Below are 19181 nucleotides of genomic sequence, written 5' to 3' on the forward strand. Positions count from 1 at the left end.
AGAGTATTTTTGGCTGCGGATTTTTCCCATTTAGCACTTTGAATATTTCATACCTCTTTCTTCTGGCTTGCCGTTTCTATTGAGAAATCTCTACCTAGCCTTATGGGTTTTCCTTTGTAAGTTAAGGACTTCCTTTAAGATTTTTTTCTTTAGGGGTGCCTGGGTGGCTCAGTGGGTTAAAGCCTCTGCCTTTTTCTCAGGTCGTGATCCCAGGGTCCTGGGATCGAGCCCCACATTGGGCTCTCTGCTTGGCAGGGAGCCTGCTTCCTCCTCTCTCTCTCTCTGCCTGCCTCTCTCCCTACTTGTGATCTCTGTCAAATAAATAAATAAAATTAAAAAAAAAGATTTTTTTCTTTATCACTATATTTTACAAATTTGATTACAATATATTTTGGTATTGGACTATTTTGTTGATTTTGATGGGAATTCTCAGTGCCTCCTGGATCTGGATATCTGTTTTGTTCCCCAGACTAGGGAATTTTTTTACTATTATTTCTTAAAATAAATTTCTGCCCCCCTTTCTCTCTCCTCTTCTTCCAAGACTCCCAAATTCTGAATGTAATTGTGAATGATGGCATCATTGAGTTCCCTAAATCTATTCTTCTGTTGCATAATTCTTTCTCTCTTTTGTTCAGCTTCATTATTTTCCATTATTTTGCCTTCTACATTACTAATTCATTTCTCTGCTTCTTCTAGCCTGCTCTTCATTGCATCAAGTCTGTTTCCAATCTCATTTATTGCACTCTTCATCTCTGATTCTTTTTTTAACTCCTTTCCCCTCTTTGTTAAGGGTCTCACTAATGTCTTTTATTCTTCGCTCAAGCACAATGAGTATCCTTATGATTCTTCTTTTAAATTCTTCATCAGATCTGTTACTTATATCTGCTTCACTTATATTTCTGGCTGTGGCCTTATTTTGTTCTTTTATTTGGGATTAATTCCTCCATCTTGGCATTTGTCTAACTCTCTGCCTTCTTCTCTGTATTAGAAATTAGAAAAGCCAGTTATAACTCCTCTTGAATATAATGACTGTGAAGAAGAGGTCATGTAGTGTCAAGGTCCTGGCAATTCAAGGAGTATCTCTGGAATGTTCTGAATGCACTCTGCTGTTGTGTTCTTGTTGCACTATCCTTCAGGCCAGTCATCTGTAGAGGCTCTCATTGTCTGCTGGGAGCAGTGTTTGGTTCCTGGCCTGAATGTGACAAGTTTTAACTAGGAGTGCCCAGGTCGGCTTGTGAGACCTGACACCACTTCCACCAGAACGGAGGCCCTGAAGAACTCTCTGGAAAGGAGACATGATGTGGGCAGGGGTTTGTGCTGGTGTTCTGAGGAAAGAGCTCCTGTGTTAGGAATGAGGTATGCTTGACTGAGAAGAAAAGTTCTGTTAGAGTACAGGGGTATGGAGCTTAGTGTAAGCAAGTTAGGTAGCTAATTTTGGTGCTGTCTTGCTTCCCTTGGGTGGCTCTGTGGTTATGCTGGGGGATGGGGAAAAGAAATGGCACCAACCACTGCTTTGTTCCTGGAGAGGCATCTTTGTGAACTCTGCCTTTCAGGTGTGTGCTCTGAGAAGAGCGAATAATCTTCCTGCTGTGTTCCTCAAGTGTTCTGTAGATCAGTGTTTCTGCACTGTCTGCCCTTAGGTTGTTTGCCTGCCTTCTCTCTAGAAGTAGTGCAGTGGCCTCTGGGCTCTATCCCAGCCAAGCTCACTGACCTTTAAAATTTCAGACTTTAACTCCTCCTAGGTGCAAGAACTCACAATATTCAGCTCCTTTTCTTTTCCAAGCCAATGGCTTTGGGGAAACTTTCTCTTTGTACATTCCCCTGTGTGCTCTTTTATCTCTTGCCCTTCTCAGTGACCATGGCTCCTTCCCCTCTGCAATACCCACCATTTCTGCTCTAAATCACATCTCCACACTTTCTACCTTCTTCAGTGTGGCCTTTTCTCTCCCTTTAGTTGTGGAGTTTGTTATGTCAGTCTTTGGCTCAATTTCTGGGGTATTTAGTGTGATTTGATAGTTATCTAGTTGTGTTCCTGGGACAAGGTAAACCTTGCTGCTGCCATCTTTCTTTCCTAACATTACTTACAAAACAGGTCTATTGGCTACAAATTATCTCAATTTTCATTTGTCTGGGAAAGTGTTTATTTCTTCTTCATTTTTTAAAGATTCTATTTATTTATTTTAGAGAGACAGAGAGAGTGCACACGTGAATGGGGGGGAGGCAGAGGGCAAGGGAGAGAGAGAGAATCTCAAACTGACTCTGAAGTGAGCATGGAGCCCTATGTGGGGCTTGATCTCACAATCCTGAGATCATGATCTAAGCTGAAATCAAGAGTTGGACCCTATTAAAGGCAATCTTCATTTCTGTTATAGTGTTTTGTTTTGTTTTGGTCTCTAGTATTTTTTATTCTTTCTTAGAATTTCCATCTCTCTGACTACATCATCTATCTTTTTTTGCATGTTTCTACTTTTTTTTTCCATTAGAGCTCTTAACTTATTATAGTTGTTTTAAATGTCTAGTCTGATAATTCCAACATTCCTGCCATATCTGAGTCTTGTTCTGATACTTACTCTTTCTCCTCAAACCCTATTTTTTGTTTTTTTGCCTTTCAGTGTGCTGTTTAATGTTTTGTTGAAAGCCAGACATGATGTGATATACTAAGGGAATTAAGGTCAATAAGTATTTAGCATGACCTATTATTTTTATGTAGCTAGAGATTAGACTCTTTACTTTTTGCCACAGCTATAGATGTTTGAGGCTAGAATTTCATCTGGTATCCTTGTTTTTGTCTTACCTGTTGTCTTTGGGTTTCCCTAGAGACATCTTAAATTAGGTCTGAGACCTACAGTTCTTTGGATAGTATTATCCTATTATTATACAGGACCCCCTTTGAAGTGAGTTGTGGTAAGTTTGAAGGAGGAGAGGAGTAACATTCTAGAGTCCTATGATTAGTTCTCATTCTTTTCGTGAGATTGTTCCTCAGTTACATGACCTTTAAAGGTATTTCCTCTTCCAGCCTTAGGTGAGACAGGAAGGAAGGCTAGAGGGGGTTGGATCTGGTTATTTTCCTCCCCTCATGTGGAAGACTAAAGCCTGCTGGAGTTGATATTTCTCTTCTTCCAGGTCAGTTAGGTTCTGATCAAACTCCAGTTAGTAAGGCAGTGACAATGTTTTTTTGTTGTTTTTTTTTTAATATAAGCCTTGCTATTAATAGTTGAACAGTCCAGTCATTTTTACATGTCTGTTTCCCCAAGACTACCCCTAGTAACAATACTAGTTTAGGGTTTCATACTTTGTGATAATCCATGGAATTTTGCACATCCTTTCACTTAGTCATAGCGCAAGGTAGTGACTGTTGGTATATGTTGCACCTCAGTTTTTGAGCAGGATTCCCCAACTCTAATCTTTGACTTCATTGAGAGAGTTTTTTTCCTCTAGCTTTTGTTTGCAGCATTAAAGTTCGTCAGAATCTGAGCTACCACAGCTTGGGTCTGATCTCAAAGTTCCAGAGTTCTTTGGTGTCAACCTTACTCATCACTTGGTAGAATTGTTCTTTACTTATCTATTGAGATATTTTATGTTGAAATTGAGCTGTCTCAGCTTTTGTAAAAATATGTCTTTATCTTATTTTTCATTTCTTTGTGTATAAGTTAGATACAAAGTGTTAACTTAAAATTGTATTTTACCTTAAAGTCTTCCATTTCTCAGCAAATAAGAGTTTTATCTAATTTAAATTCATAGTTTTAAGAAACTATAGGAATATTCACTAACTTACACAGAAATAACACATTAGAAAACTATTATTGAAAATCTGTAAGAGCATAGAAATATCTTTGTATCTCTTCATTGTCTATATTACTAAATTTAAAAATAATACAAATTGGTTTTAAGTATCAGATGGGATAAAATTGATTGACAATATTTTTATGTAGTACAAAATCCATACCTGCAGTTTAATGGAATTGTGGTATCTGATACTTCCATGTGGTTGGGTAAGCAGAGGGCTGTTTATATTCTCTTAAACTAAAAAGACTTTTCTACAATGAGAAGTAGAAAAAATAAGAGGGGAAATAATTCTGGGAAGAAAGGTGAGGAATTCTTGGTTAAAGAAAGATTGCACTGTGACATTTAAAAGAAAATGATAATTTTGTAGCACGAGATTTTTATATCAGTTGATGTCTTTTTAAAAGAATATTGAATTGAAATTTCCTAATTTCAGGAACTAGGAGCAGATTTCAGTGCATTTAAAAACCACATATAGAAATGAAAGCCTATAATTTGTAGTTGACACAATCATTTTAAAATATCATATCCCTAAAAATAATGAGTAAATAAATAAGTGAATGAATAAAACATCCTATCCCTTTAAGTAAAGTATTTGTCTTCCAAGCCTGATTTTGTAAAGTCCACAAAACAATAATTTTGTTCAAACAGAAATCAGCTCATTTTTTTTTAAATTGCTTCCTTTTCCTTTGTTTTTCAGGTTACTATATCTGGATAGGAGCTAAGGAAGCTTCTACTCTTAACCATTTAGACAGCAAAGCTTATTTAAATAGCTCTCTGTGTCACTGCCTGGGCAAGAGCTGCCATCTTCAATTCTATTATTCCATGGAAAACAGTGTTCTGAGAGTAGGACTATACAATAATAAGGTGAGAAGAAACTTACATTTATCTCAAATTCATTTAATAAGTGAAATTTCTATTTTGGCAACTTGTGTTTTATTTCTCATTTGTGTGTAGGCTTTAGGTATTCCTTAACTTGACTTTATTTAGTATACCTTTGAAAAGAAATATTAAAAACCTGGTTTAAGACCTACTGTCATGTAGGTGTGCCTGGGTGGCCCAGTTGGTTAAATGTCCTACTCTTGATCTCAACTCAGGTCTTGGTCTCAGGTTGTGAGTTCAAGACCAGTGTTTGGCTCCATGATGAGAATGGAGCCTACTTAAAAAAATATATACCATCATGTAGAAAATATAATGTGATAATTTTATAATATTATTTTTAAAAATCATTAAAAATTCATGAAAGTATATTAAAGAAACTATAGGTCTAATAAAAATGAGATATTTGAGATTCTGTATTATTGGCTCATATTGACTTTCTGATGGCATCTGTTTTGGATTTTAGATCCATATATCACTAGAGCTATAATTATGATGGAAACAAATTACTTGTTATGGTACCAGCAGATACAATTTTAGAGACTGGTAATTACTGATTAAATACAAACTAATGAGTCATTGGAATGGGAAAAAATGGCTCACTGGGTTGAATGAAAGTTGCAGTGGTTATGCTAGCAAATAAAACAAATCTAAGTGTTTTTTTTTAATACCTAACTTTAACTGAAAACAATCCTCCACAAGTGGAAAAATATCAGAGGCACTTTGAGAATTTCTGTTGTGAAGAAAATTTATTTGTAGATGGAATTAAAAAAAATTACAGGCATAAATAGTGGTCATTCTAGCAATGGGAAACATTTGACAATAATTGCAGGAATTCTGAAAGGAAAAGGGAAAATAGTAAAAACATCCAAGTCAGATTCTTTTGGCTTCAGATGCTTTGAATAAATCGAGTTGAAACTTCCTCCTTATTATCGGCCAGATTCATTTTCCAACAAAAGTTTATTTACCATCTATTCTTATTAATATCACAGACCATCTGTCAATAGCATTTTCTTCTGTTCTGTTTGCTTCTGAAGTCTGAAGCGCCATCATAATTAATCCTCAGATATGACCTATTCACTGCCTATTACTGGGAGAACTGAAAATTCAGAAGGAATTCTCTCTCTTTTCTTTCCTGGTTCTATCACATCACTGTTCTCTTTTTCTTTTGTATCATTTTCTCGTATCATTTTCTTCATGTCCAGTCTTTTTTCTCCTACCTCTTCTTTTCCAGAACATTCACAGAGTTCTAAAGCTTGAAATTAGAGGAATAGGCTCATTAGATGGCCTAATATAATTGTTTGTTTTTATGGGTGAGATACAATTTCTAGCATTCTATAACTATGTTATATTTTGGTGACATTTTTATGGTAGCATTTGACAGTAGAATAATTTTGTTAAGTTTATACTATAGTTAAAGATGCTTTAAATAATATATGGTCCTGGGTGACTGGGTGGCTCAGTCAGTTAAGCATCTGCCTTTGGCTCAGGTCATAATCCCAGAGTCCTGGGATTGAGTGCCGCATCAGGCTTCCTGATCAGTGGGGAGTTTGCTTCTCCCTCTACCCTTCTCCACCCTGCTTGTGATTGTGTTCTCTTTCTCTCTCTCAAACAAATAAATAAAGTCTTTAAAAAATATATGTTCCTATGATAGTACTTTTCACATGACAGGTAATTACTATTCACTGAGTGTTGAATGAGTTATCTTAAATTTGAGTAGAAATTTGTTTAATATGGCTGCTAATCCTAAAGATTATTTTAATCTACCCTGAACATCAGTGATGGATTATAAACTTTGGGACTAGAGAGAGAGGGAGGAAGCAGGCTCCCTGCTGAGCAGAGAGCCCAATGCGGGGCTCCATCCCAGGATCCTGAGATCATGACCTTTGCCTAAGACAGAGGCTATATAACCCACTGAGCCACCCTTAAGCTCATGTTTTATCGCAAAGTTAAAAAGGACTCCAAACCTATCGTTTAAAAATAGCTTTTCATGAAATGATCATTTAAATCTTCGATGAATAGAATATAGAAAACAACCCTTAGGATATGTGCTGGTAAATCAAGAAATACCTAGGAGGGATGCTGAAGATAGTTTTCTTTATTTTCAGAGGACATCAGACCTTGAGAATTAGATAACACAGGTAAAAGGCAAGTTGCTAAATAAAAAGTTGAGGGGTGCCTGGGTGGCTTAGAGAATTAAAGCCTCTGCCTTTGGCTCGGGTCGTGATCTCAGCGTCCGGGGATCGAGCCCCGCATTGGGCTCTCTGCTCAGCAGGGAGCCTGCTTCCCCCTCTCTCTCTGCCTGCCTCTCTGCCTACTTGGGATCTCTGTCTGTCAAATAAATAAATAAAAATAAAATAAAATAAAAAATAAAAAGTTGACGCTGTTATGATCAGCTTAAGTGTGTAGCCATTCTAGTTTGTACCATATCACCATCTTCGAGATTAGATCTCTATCTTCTATAAAATAATAATCATAGCAACAGCCTATCTTTTATCCTGAAGAGAGTTTCCACGTCAGTGAGCCAAGGATAGTGAGGTGCCCAACTTGTGGTACCTTTTAGATATTTTAAAAATTTCCAGTGGCAAATAGGAAGAACACATAGCTGGGACACTGAAGAAACTCCCTTAGAAAGTATCTTTTCTTGTGTGATACTGTTTTCAAAAAGGAAAGCCATAATAAGCTTTCCTCGAAGGAATGTCTTTGTCAAAGTACATGTTCCTGCATTTAATCAAAGGTAGTTTATCTGTTTTAATTTGTTTATTTGAGAGAGAGAGAGGAGAGAGCAGAGCAAGCCAGAGAGAACATAAGTAGGGGGAGGGGCAGAGGGAGAAGGAGAAGCAGACCCTGCTGAGCAGGGAGCCTGACACAGTGCTGCATCCCAGAACCCTGGAAGCATGACCTAGACAGAAGGCAGATGCTTAGCCAGGACTGAGCCATACAGGCACCCCTCAAAAGTAGTTTAAAAAGAACAAAAACAATAAACTGGAAATTGGGACCTTTGATTTCTTCACTGGAAGAGGGAAGGATAAGCTCAGGTCTCTTAGGAGATAGAGCAATTCTTTCCTTGAAAGGTAAAATGGCATTATTGATCCTAGTCTAGGGGAGTAAAGATACTTAAAATTATTGATTCACTGATTGACTGATTGATTTTAAGGTAATAGAAAATTAAAACATCACGTGAAAGGTTTTTCTGAGCCAAGGGTTTCTTACATGGATATCTATTGAAAGTAACTAGGTAAGAAGAGTCTGAGAGTTAAGACAGAATAAAATAAAAGCTGCTTTTATTTAGTTGAAGTAAAGTCTTTTTCTTTTTCATTACTTGTGTTGTCAGACAGGAAAATGTGATAAAAAAATCTGTATTTCATAACATACCATTAACTTAGAGTACAAAAAGCCATTTAAGTTTAGAAAGAATTCTGCTCACTTTTCAAAAAAATGTAAACACATTCTTCTTCGGGTAGAGTAGAGGGGAATTAATTAGTCATTGTGAAAAAAAGAGCACAAATGCTCTAAGTTATTTTCATAAGATGAAAGTGAAGGGACATGATGAATGCAACTTGCCAAGCCGTGTCACTTAAAGCGTCTGTGCAAGAGATAAGTGTCTCAATGCTAAATAGTTGCATAGGAAATTATTTCAAGAAAAATTAGTTGTGTTTCCCAACTGTGTATAACTCCACTTCCTCCTGAAGTGACCCAGAAGCTCTCAGCTGAAAGTATGTCTACCATGGATGTTTCACTGTCTTGTCGAAGTCTTAACAGTTGATATGACTAAGTAATAAAATGAAGTACATTTTAATGGGTTTAGACTATCTTCTGAAATATTTAAGACTTGGAAATTGGTGTAGACATCAGAGGGTAAAGGACTAAGTTGAGAATAGATTCATTTTTAGAAAATGTTGGTTATGAATGAAATAAGCAAAGCTGAGGGGAGATTGATGCTTGCGAGAGTCTGAAAAAAGTCCACGTGTCATGTGTCATTTGAATTACAATGAGATGTCACCTTCCAGTGCTGTCTTCTATCCTACAGTGGAAGGAGGGCACAGACAGTCTCAGAGCTCAACCCGAGACATATTTATGCCACTGCATTTTCACTATACTGATACACGAAAAAAATCAATGCATCCATTAGGTAAATATTACAAACAATCTGGGCTCTCTTTACCAGAGAAATGTCAAATGAACTTGCATGTTTGGTAGAATCTAAAGAATTTATTATTTCAGAGCATAAAAGCATGGACATAGATCATAAAGCACAATAAAATAGGCAAAACTTTGGACTACATTATGGAATTTTATTAAGTATCTTACCTTATAGTGTACAGTAGAAACATAATTTTGCATACACTTTGTCACCTGGAAAATGATCATTTCACAGATGCATGAAATAGCGAACTCTAGACGGCACAAAAAGGTCTTTGATAGAATGACAAGAGAGTCAAATAGAAATATAGTCTCCAGAAAATAACTGTACTGTTTGGAACTTGGAATGAATTCTCCCATAGGGAAAAAAAAAAGTATGTCAATTTATTGAGATTGTGCAGGAAAATATATCTGATAACATTGTTTTTTTAACTTCCATATTAATTGTTTGCCTGTCATTTCTTTTCTAATGTCTTGGCAATATAATAAAATGTAGTAATGTTATTGGGACCAATGTTAAAGTATCTGGCAGTATGAATTTCTATTTAAATTTGTATTTTTGAAGCACTTTATTTAAAATTCTTTTTAAGGGGCACCTGGGTGGCTCAGTGGGTGAAAGCCTCTGCCTTTGGCTCAGGTCATGATCCCAGGGGTCCTGGGATGGAGCCCGCATCCAGCTCCCATCAGCAGGGAGCCTGCTTCCTCCTCTCTGTCTCTCTGCCTGCCTCTCTGACTGTCAAATAAATAAATAAAAATCTTAAAAAAAATAAAATTCTTTTAAAATGTTTGTTCTGTCCTTACTTGCCATCATAAAAAAAAAAAAAAACAGATTTACTATATAGATATGCTTTATTTCCTTATTTTTTTAAAGACTGTTTTTAGGGTTGAGCCTCTGCCTTCGGCTCAGGTCACAATCTCAGAGTCCTGGGATCCAGCTCCGAATCTAATCGGGCTCCCTACTGGGCGGGGAACCTGCTTCCCCCCCTCTCTCTGCCTGCCTCCCTGCCTGCTTGTGATCTCTCTCTCTGTCAAGTAAATAAATAAAATCTTAAAAAAAAAAAAGGCTGTTTATATAGAGAAGTTTTAGGTTCCTAGCAAAATTAGGGGGAAAGTACAGAGATTTCCCATTTTCCTCCTGTCCCCACACACGCAGAGCCTCCCCATTACCAGTATCCTCCCTGAGAGTGGTACCTTTGTGATAAATGATGAACCAGCATTGACATGTCATTATCACGGAAAGTCCATAGTTTACATTAGGGTTCTGGCTTGGTGTTGTGAGTCCCACGCATTTGGACAACTGTTTAATGACTTATGTCCACCCTATGTCATCATACAGAATATTTTCACTGCCCTAAATATCCTCTGGGCTCTGCCTTTTCATCCTTCCCTTCCTCCACTTTATTGTTCCTTTAAAAAAGGTCATATACCTTTTTACCAATACTTTAGGCTTCCTAGTACTTGGCGTGGTGCAGGTAGGGTAAACTCTGCTGAAATGTAATTGAGAAAGTACATATCGAACCATGAGAGTAGAATTTGGGGAATGAGTAATGTCGTTTCATTTGAATCGAAGGAAGAAGAAGTATTTTGGATATACAACACATCAACTGACGGAAAGTGGGTGAAAGCAGAGGTGTTAATACCAGAAAGCCTGAAGACGTTTAAGGTACAAAATGGAAAAACAAGCTTTCTTTTATATCATAAGTTAAACTTGTAGCTTTGCAGTAGTGAATTTTATCACCCATTGCTAAATTTAAATTAGGACTTAAATTAAGGATGTAGATTTGTGCATTTGGAGAGAACAATTGCCTACTTCCTTTCATTGTACTTAGCCTTTCTGCAGCCACACTACTCCTGTAAAAAGCTTCTTCATTGTACATGGGCTCTCTTCCTAGCCCTCTCTAACCCCAACACCATGCATTGCCAACAAGGAAGAAAATGGCGTTACGAAGCAGATAAAAAATAAATTGGTATTGAAAACCATTAAAAACCATACAAATGGGGGCGCCTGGGTGGCTCAGTGGGTTAAAGCCTCTGCCTTTGGCTCAGGTCATGATCCCAGGGTTCTGGGATTGAGCCCTGCATCAGGCTTTCTGCTCAGTGGGGAGCCTGCTTCCTCCTCTCTCTCTGCCTGCCTCTCTGCCTACTTGAAGTCTCTGTCTGTCAAATAAATAAATAAAATCTTAAAAAAAAAAACCATACAAATGTTTTGAAGGCAGTAATTCATATCTTTATAAAATTGGTTATATCTACCTGTGCAAAGATATATCTGAAATATACATGTGCCCAGTGGGAATATGGTCTCTTAAGAAAATGAACTTGGGATTTTTGTTTTGTATATAGAGTTGAGATTGTGCAGAAAAATATATCTGATAACTTTTTTTTTAGCTCTCATATTAAATGCTTGTCCATCACTTCCTTCTTTTCTAATATCCTAGCAACATTGCAAAATGTAGCAATGTGAATTTGATCAACATTTAAGTAAGTGGTATTATTGTTATTCATCATTTTACTTTTGAAGTGTAGTATTTTATTTAAAATTCCATTCTTTTTTGTTATATGAAGAGTGTATGAATATGCTTATGCTGGACTGTGAGTGTAAAATAATAAGACCGTACATGTGGCTCATGAAATCAATTTCATTCCTTTATGGTAATACCACCTATATACATTTTTCTAGGTGCTGAAAGGGAGAACCCAAATGATACTGAACTGTAACCCATACAGATTCTTAGAATCCCATTTACTGCTGAGATTGGAATTTCTGAACCATAGCATTTTTGTATTAATCACAGCAAAGTTGAGGTTTATATCATAGCCAATTGAATTAATATTTGACACTATTTTAATTTTCTAAGCTGATATTTATCTTTATAACTTCTGAAAGAGGTACTAAATGATTGGAGTTTCATTCTTTTATATAAACTGAATATTAAAGTTGGTCTTGTTATTTAATTCAAAGATAAAACAAAATAAAAAGAGAGTAATTTGGGAGTTATTCTAGATTTCCAAGTGCATAATAAATGTAATTAACTTTCAATAATAGCACCTTTTCAAATCTAAGTTTAAATGCATCAATTTTTGAGACCCAAACTAATGTCATTTTTGCATACGTAATCTCTTGCTGCTATAAACATATACGGCTGTAGGTCCAATAATTTATACATATTTATACGATGATATTCACTATGGGGAATGTATATAGCAGCATATAGTTTTCCTATTATAAAATATGATTTGAATATAATATCTTCTAGACTAAACTGTTAAATATATTTGCAAACTGAGACATAATCCTTAACAAATATATATATATTTTTTTCCTCATATTTTTGCAAAGGAGAAAATCTATTCAGAAACTTTCAGCTGGAAAAAATGAAAAGGAATTAATCTTTCTTCCTAGTATCTTATTTATACACAAACAATACCTAGTTCCTTGCTGTTCAATAGTATTTTTCTGTTCTAGGGGATAATGTAAGTATCTGTGCTCTCGAATATGGTAGAAAGTAGGCATGGAAGACTGCTGAACACTTGCAAAGTGGCTAGTACAGTTGAAGAACCGAATTTTAATTTTATTTTAGTTAATTTAATTTGAAATAGCCCTTTGTAGCTGTGGCCACCCTATTGGACAGCAGAGAATTAGTTACTTGGTAAAGTCAGCTCTTCATACCTCTCCTCTCTGGTGTTAGCCAACCATTGCTCTTGGTGGAAACTCAAGGAACATTAATACTTTGATATAGTATCTTACATTGGACTAGCAAGGATGGTTGTTTTACTAATGTTGCATACCCTCCAGAAAAGCTAGCAATTTGACTGGAGAAAATGAGATTTATTTCTTTTAATTGGCACTTCTTTGATTATTAGAGAAAGTCTTCTTTTGTGAAAATAGATTTTTATATTCAGTCTTTTATGTTTTCTGTTCATCTGTTGTGTCCCTTACTCTTTGTCTAACCTTTCCCTGCCTGCATTCCAACACTAAATGCAGTACTTTAAAAACCAGATGTAGTTATAGCTCTTGTTGTATAAGTAGTGATAATGCTTATTCTTTTTCCTGAATGTTAAAGAGAGCAATGAAGATGATGCCCAAGTTAAAAGTCAGCAGGCAGGGACATGGCTCATGGTTTAAGTGGCATGTTGTATTTCATTGAATCATGAGTGGTTTCTCAAAGGCCTCCGTGGATCTACTGTGTCCATATCTTTATACTTTTCCCCTTGGGGACATATATTAAGGATTGCTGAACTTTATTAAATGTAGGGCTTCTTCAATTCAGATCAATTACACATGTGAGTCAGGTTTCCCAAGTAGGAACTTTGGTGGTTGTATTTGCTGGCTCTTTTCATAGGTATTTGTCTCGGTAATTATTAAATGTCTATTATTCCTTTTTGGAGGGGTCCTTTAAAAGAGATTATAAACTCATAAATTGTTCATGTTTTGCTTTTTGAAGATTATATTTGAAGGGACTCTTCTGAGCCAGAAAGGTTTTATTGGGCTGGATCAGCTCTGGGTCTATGCCTGTGCACTTGCCCCATCCAGAAGGCTTTGCCCTAAGGATGAGTTCACTTGTGCGGGTGGCCAATGCATTCCCCAAGAATCGGTCTGTGACTCTCAGCCGGACTGTTCTGATGAAAGTGATGAAGACCCAACAACTTGCTGTAAGTGAATTAATGGTTTACTTGTTCACACGCTCATATTCATGACTATGTTTGGATTTAAGTCTGCTATGAGTGAGTTAAAGTTAGTATGCATAACATGAAATGAATACACATTCTCTGTATGCAGCTGTTAGCACTGTCCTTTGGAGGGGTCTCTATGCTAATATAGGCTTTGGTGCTTTTTGTTAACACTGCAAACTTTATTTGTTCAACCAATGAATAATTGTATTGTGGTGTGTGTGTGTGTATGTGTGTGTGTGTTTCGGTTAAAAAGGAAAATGGGTGGGAGAGGGAACCTCTTTATACTTTTCCCTTGGGGGACATATATTATGGATTGCTGACCTTTATTAAGTACAGGGCATCTTCGATTCTGACCTCTTATGTAGAAGTCTGTGGGGAGGGATTGAAGAGGAAGGGCTGTCACTGCCTTCCGGCAGCCATGATGACTATGGAAATCATGTCAGCCATGGTTGGATTCATGGCTGGGTAAAATTTAGGTCCAACAGCTGCCTTTTAGGACTTTTGTGGAGAGTCTCTGATAGGAGTGATGACAAGAAATCCCATTATTATTCAAACGTAGTTGTATTTGAAAGGGAATATAATTTAATTTACAGCCCACATGATGGTTCTCATCTGAGGTAACTTAGCAACTAAGATACTTGTGTCTCTTTGGAAATGATGGATTCTAACTAAATGAATCCAAATCCCTTATCACAAACAAGTGGGTTTTCTTAATTATTAAAAATTTGATATTTATTTTGCTGCACTGTTTTATTTTAGTGATGTGTGTTGTTGAACAGGAGAAAAATACTGCAACAAGATAAATGTGTCACCTTTTTAATGAGAAGTTCTTTGTACAAAATGCTTCTGTTGATGGGGAGGGATTTTATTAAGAGCAATAGAAAGGGATACAGGAAAGAGGTAATGGGAAAGCCAGGGAGGACTCCTCTGCCTATTGGTAAACAGCACCATTAATTCCTCAGACACCTAGTTTTAACACTAGTTGTAGACAAAACAATCTACTTCTCAATATGATCTCCATGGAATTTTTGGGTGCTGTCTTTTTTCACTCAAAAAAACATGTGAGGGCAATTCACTATCTCTAATATGAGTGTCAGTTTCTTTTCTATGCTTTAAAATCTCTCACAATTTGGTCCATTTCTTTGGAGAGATTCACCTTTCTAATGATTTGCATTCTCACTTTAACTGAAAGTAAATATATTTCCTCTTTTCACTTGTACATATTGACACTTTTTCCCTCCCTCCTCCTTGCTGAAGGGTTCTTTATGCTCTGCTTTTAATTGGTTTTCTTAATCAAATTCCACCTGGAGTATTAGTAGATACTTCAGCATTTGATTTTGAACATATTTTCCATATTTAGGATTTTTTCCAGTGGAGAGTATCTTGACATCATTCTGCTATTTGCTTTTTTTTGAATGAAGGATAGATGTCCATGGTTATCAACAAACAGTGTTAGTGTTTTAATTTTCAAAATTATGTAACTTCATTTGAACAAAGAAAACCCAGCATGCTTGCTTGAAATCAGCTTCATATAGTGGTTATGATATGAAAATGTAGCCATATTGCATATTATAAAATATTTATGTATTTTGATGCATATTTATCTATATATTTTGATGCCAACATGAACATTTCATGTCAATATTTGTACAATCATGTTTGTTTTAAGGAAATTATTTATAGAACAATGGAATTATTTGAATTGATACTACATTATTTCTGCATTAGGATATTTAATACATTTGTGCATACATACACATGCTCATGAAATTATTACTAAACAGGAGAAACTTCCCTTTAAAATTCAAAACCACTTTGAAACATTCTACAATACTTTAAAAAATATACTTCATTTATTTATTTATTTGAGAGAGAGAGAGCGCACACACATGTTCAAGAGTAAGGGGAGGTAAAGGGAATCTCAAGCAGACTCAGTGCTGAGTGGGGAGCCAAGTGCAGGACTGATTTCCCCACCCTGAGATCATGACCTCAGTAACTCAACTGAGCTACTCAGGCCCCCTGATTCTACCCATACTTTTAGGTTTGTATTTTGCAAATTGAATTTGTAATGCAACTCTTCTTGTAAACAGAATTCCCCAGTTCGTGAAGTGAATGAAACATGCTTTTATACTTCCTTCTTATCCTGCTTTAGGATGGATCTCTAAGACAGTGTAGCTCATACATGCAGTTTGAATAGCACCAGGAGTACTTACTGGAGACTCAGTAATATTAACTGATGGATGTTGTTAGTTGGTATTGTTGTCAGTGTGTCCCAAAAGGCACACTCACTCAGGTATTTTTTTTTTTTATTACCAAGTGCCTCTTAATTTTAGATACCTTTTTTTTTTTTAATTTTTATTTCTTTGACAGAGAGAAATCACAACTAGGCAGAGAGGCAGGCAGAGAGAGAGGAGGAAGCAGGCTCCCTGCCAAGCAGAGAGCCCGATGCGGGGCTCGATCCCAGGACCCTGGGACCATGACCTGAGCTGAAGGCAGAGGCTTTAACCCACTGAGCCACCCAGGCGCCCCAATTTTAGATACTTTTAATAAAAGTAGTTGACAGCCTTTAGCCCCATGCCTTTTCTGAGGCAGTTAATTGGAAGTGAAAAGGAGTGTTGCTAGAGTTTTGCTGCTATACCTTGTGGACTGGTAGCATTAGCATCATCTGGGAGCTCTTTTGAATTACAGAACCTCAGGCTGCATCACAATCTTACGGAACCAAAAGTTGCCTATTAACAAAGTCTCAGGTGGTTCCTCTGCATATTAAAGTTTGAGTACCACTGTGCCAAATAACCTTCAGAAATGAAGAGACCGAGGGGCGCCTGGGTGGCTCAGTGGGTTAAGCTGCTGCCTTCGGCTCAGGTCATGATCCCAGGGTCCTGGGATCGAGTCCCGCATCGGGCTCTCTGCTCGGCGGGGAGTCTGCTTCTACCCTGCTCCCTCTCTCTCTCTGCCTGCCTCTCTGCCTACTTGTGATCTCTGTCTGTCAAATAAATGGGTGGAATTTAAAAAAAAAAAAAAAGAAAGAAAGAAATGAAGAGACCGCTGAGAGGAAAACAGATGGCATGTATAAAGTAGACTTAAGGCAGGGCGCCTGTGTAGCTCAGCCGAGTAGCTCAGCCGATTGTCTTTAGGTTAGGGTCATGATCCCAGAGTCCTGGGATCAGTCCCACATGGGACTCCTTGCTTGCTCCTCTCTCAGCCCCTCCCCTATGCTTGTGCGCTTTTTCTCTGTGTCGAATAAATAAATAAATAAATTTTTTTTTCTTTTTTCAAATATTTTATTTATTTACCTGACAGCGAGAGAGACAGCAAGAGCAGGAACAGGAGCAGGGGGAGTGGAAGAGGGAAATCAGGCTTCCCGCCGAGCTGGGAGTCAGATGCGGGGCTCCATCCTAGGATGGTGGGATCAGGACTTGACCCAAAGGCAGACAGTTAAGGGCTGAGCCACCCAGATGTCCCTAAATAAAATCTTAAAAAAAAAAAAAAAAGTGGACTTAAGGCAAACCAGCTGGCAGATCTTTAACAGAAGCTAAAACTCCTGTAACTAATTCCTAAGAGCATCACTACACCATCAAGCGATAAATTTTTAAAAAGCTTTTACTGAGGTATAATTGACATACAACAATACACGTAATTAATGTATGCAATCTGAGTTTGGAATACGCAGACATCTGATCTTTATCCTTCACCTCCAGAAGTTTTCCTATGTCCTTTCTTTTTGGAGAAAGGACACTTAACGTTGAGATTCACCCCGTGAACTTGGTGGGGCACCACGTGCGGCCGCACAGGTGGGGAGAGATGCCAGACGGTTACGTGTAGCTGGGCGCGCGCCCCTTGCACTTACCTGTACCTCTGCTCCCCTCTCCTCCCCGCCCCCAGCGCCCTCCGCTGCCCGCCCCCCTGGCCGCCCGGGCGGGGCAGCCGGCAGCACCTGGGCGGGAATTCCCTCCCGCTTCCTCTTCCGTGGCCTCGTGGTCTTCGCGGGCCTCCCAGCAGCGGGGGGGCAGCCGAGTACTTGGACAGTTACCAGCGGGCGGGCGCAGCTCACGGCCGGCCGCCGCAGGTGAGTGCTCCGCGCGGTCCCCGCGGCGGCTACCCGGCTCGGCGCGTGACCCCCAGCGCCGCGAGGTGTGGCTGTCGCGTTCGCTCGCGCGGCGCAGGCTGCTGTGCACTGCCGGAGACTTCGCGCGACGTTCGCGGCTCTGGCCGGTCGTTCGCTGCTAGGGCGGGCGGCCGCGGCTCTGCGTTCCGGCCGCGCAGCCCGCTTCCAGAGCGGCGGCCCCCGGCCCGAGCGCTTCCCGCGCGGTCGCCGTGTGCTCGCGTGTGGCGTTCTGCCACCGGACCACGCCAGGAAAGGGGGCGAGGCCCGGGCTAGCGAACGCGGGCCGGGGGCTACGGGGAGGCGGGGCGGCCCCCGCGGTGCGCGCCGGGGTACTCGCAGACGAGGTCGGCGGGAGGATCGAGGATCGCGGTGACGCAGGGAGCCGGCCCCCGGCGAGAGAGGTGCGCGCCACCGAGACCCCAGCCGGCAGCAGCGCACCCGCGCTTCCAGTTCGTACGGTGTTTATCGCTGCAAGGGTTGCGGCATCCGATGGCACGGTGCCCTGGTGTGGTGTGTGCAGGGCGGTTCAAGCAGTTTTGCCGAACTTGTCAGGTCTTAACTCTTCCCGAGTAGAAGATATCACCTGTCAAAGTCCTAAATAGACTAGATGCTCCTGCTCAGGAAAACTTCGCCGCTCCGACCCTAGAAGTCCCTGTCATTGAGATTTGTGGGGGAGTTTCAAACATCTGTGACCGCACTTTCAGCCTCAAAATATATCATTTAAATGAGTGTGAAAAACGGTCCTGCTGAACGTGTGTTAGTGAACAGACAAGTGAGTTGTTTTTGTTTGTTTGTTTTTAATGCCCCTTTACTGCCTCTTTGGAAAATAATTTATGAAAGGTCATATTTTCAACAAAGCCTTAAATAAAAGTATTGCAAAACAATTGAAAAAATGCACAATACGGTATTGTTGACAATAGGCTGTGTGCTCTGTGAAATTCTGAATTAATTCATCTTGCATGGCTGAAACTTCAAACCCATTGAACAGCAACTCACCATTTCCCTGTACCCCCCAGTGCCTGGTAACCACAGTTCTATTCTCTGATTTCAGGAATTTGAGTATTTTAGATAGGTCATGTAAATGGAGTCATTATGCTAAGTGAAATAAAGCAGCCACAGGACGAATACTGCTTAATTCCAAGTGATAAGTGTTCAACAGTTATTAATATGCTCCTGTATAAAATAGAGGCATTGCATTGCAATGTATCGTTACATATTTCTAATAAAATAATTAAAATATACTTTGTCCCAAACATATCTAAGGGTATACATTGGCTAGCTGAATAATTTACATATAAAATGTACTTAATTTCCAGACAGGTGCCACAATATAGGTGAACGATAGACATTATGTTACATGAAACAAGTCACAAAAGGATAAATATTGTATAATTCTACTTACATAAGGTGCACAGAGGAGTCAAATTCATAGAGACAGAAAGCAGAATGGGGGTTATCGGGGGTAGGCGGAGGGAAAGACGGGAGTTGGTGTTTAATGAGTATGGAGTTTGACTTTGCAAAGATGAAGTTCCGGAGATGGGGGATGGTGATGGATGTACAACAGTGTGAATGTACTGAACGCTGCTGAACGGTACACTTA

At 38.8% G+C, this 19181-nt stretch overlaps 1 protein-coding gene across 3 annotated transcripts in view; it reads left to right on the top strand.

Moving 5' to 3' along the window:
* MALRD1 (MAM and LDL receptor class A domain containing 1) overlaps positions 1 to 19181 on the top strand; it is an 800866-nt gene that overhangs the window by 73745 nt on the left and 707940 nt on the right. For all 3 annotated transcript variants that reach the window (XM_046012349.1, XM_046012350.1, XM_046012351.1), the window contains exons 8-10: positions 4484 to 4650; positions 10376 to 10468; positions 13248 to 13455. In XM_046012349.1, the coding sequence (XP_045868305.1) occupies positions 4484 to 4650; positions 10376 to 10468; positions 13248 to 13455 (468 nt within the window). The remainder of the gene's footprint in view (positions 1 to 4483; positions 4651 to 10375; positions 10469 to 13247; positions 13456 to 19181) is intronic.

The sequence above is a fragment of the Meles meles genome, chromosome 7 (genome assembly GCF_922984935.1).
Source record: "Meles meles chromosome 7, mMelMel3.1 paternal haplotype, whole genome shotgun sequence".
Lineage (NCBI taxonomy): Eukaryota > Metazoa > Chordata > Mammalia > Carnivora > Mustelidae > Meles > Meles meles.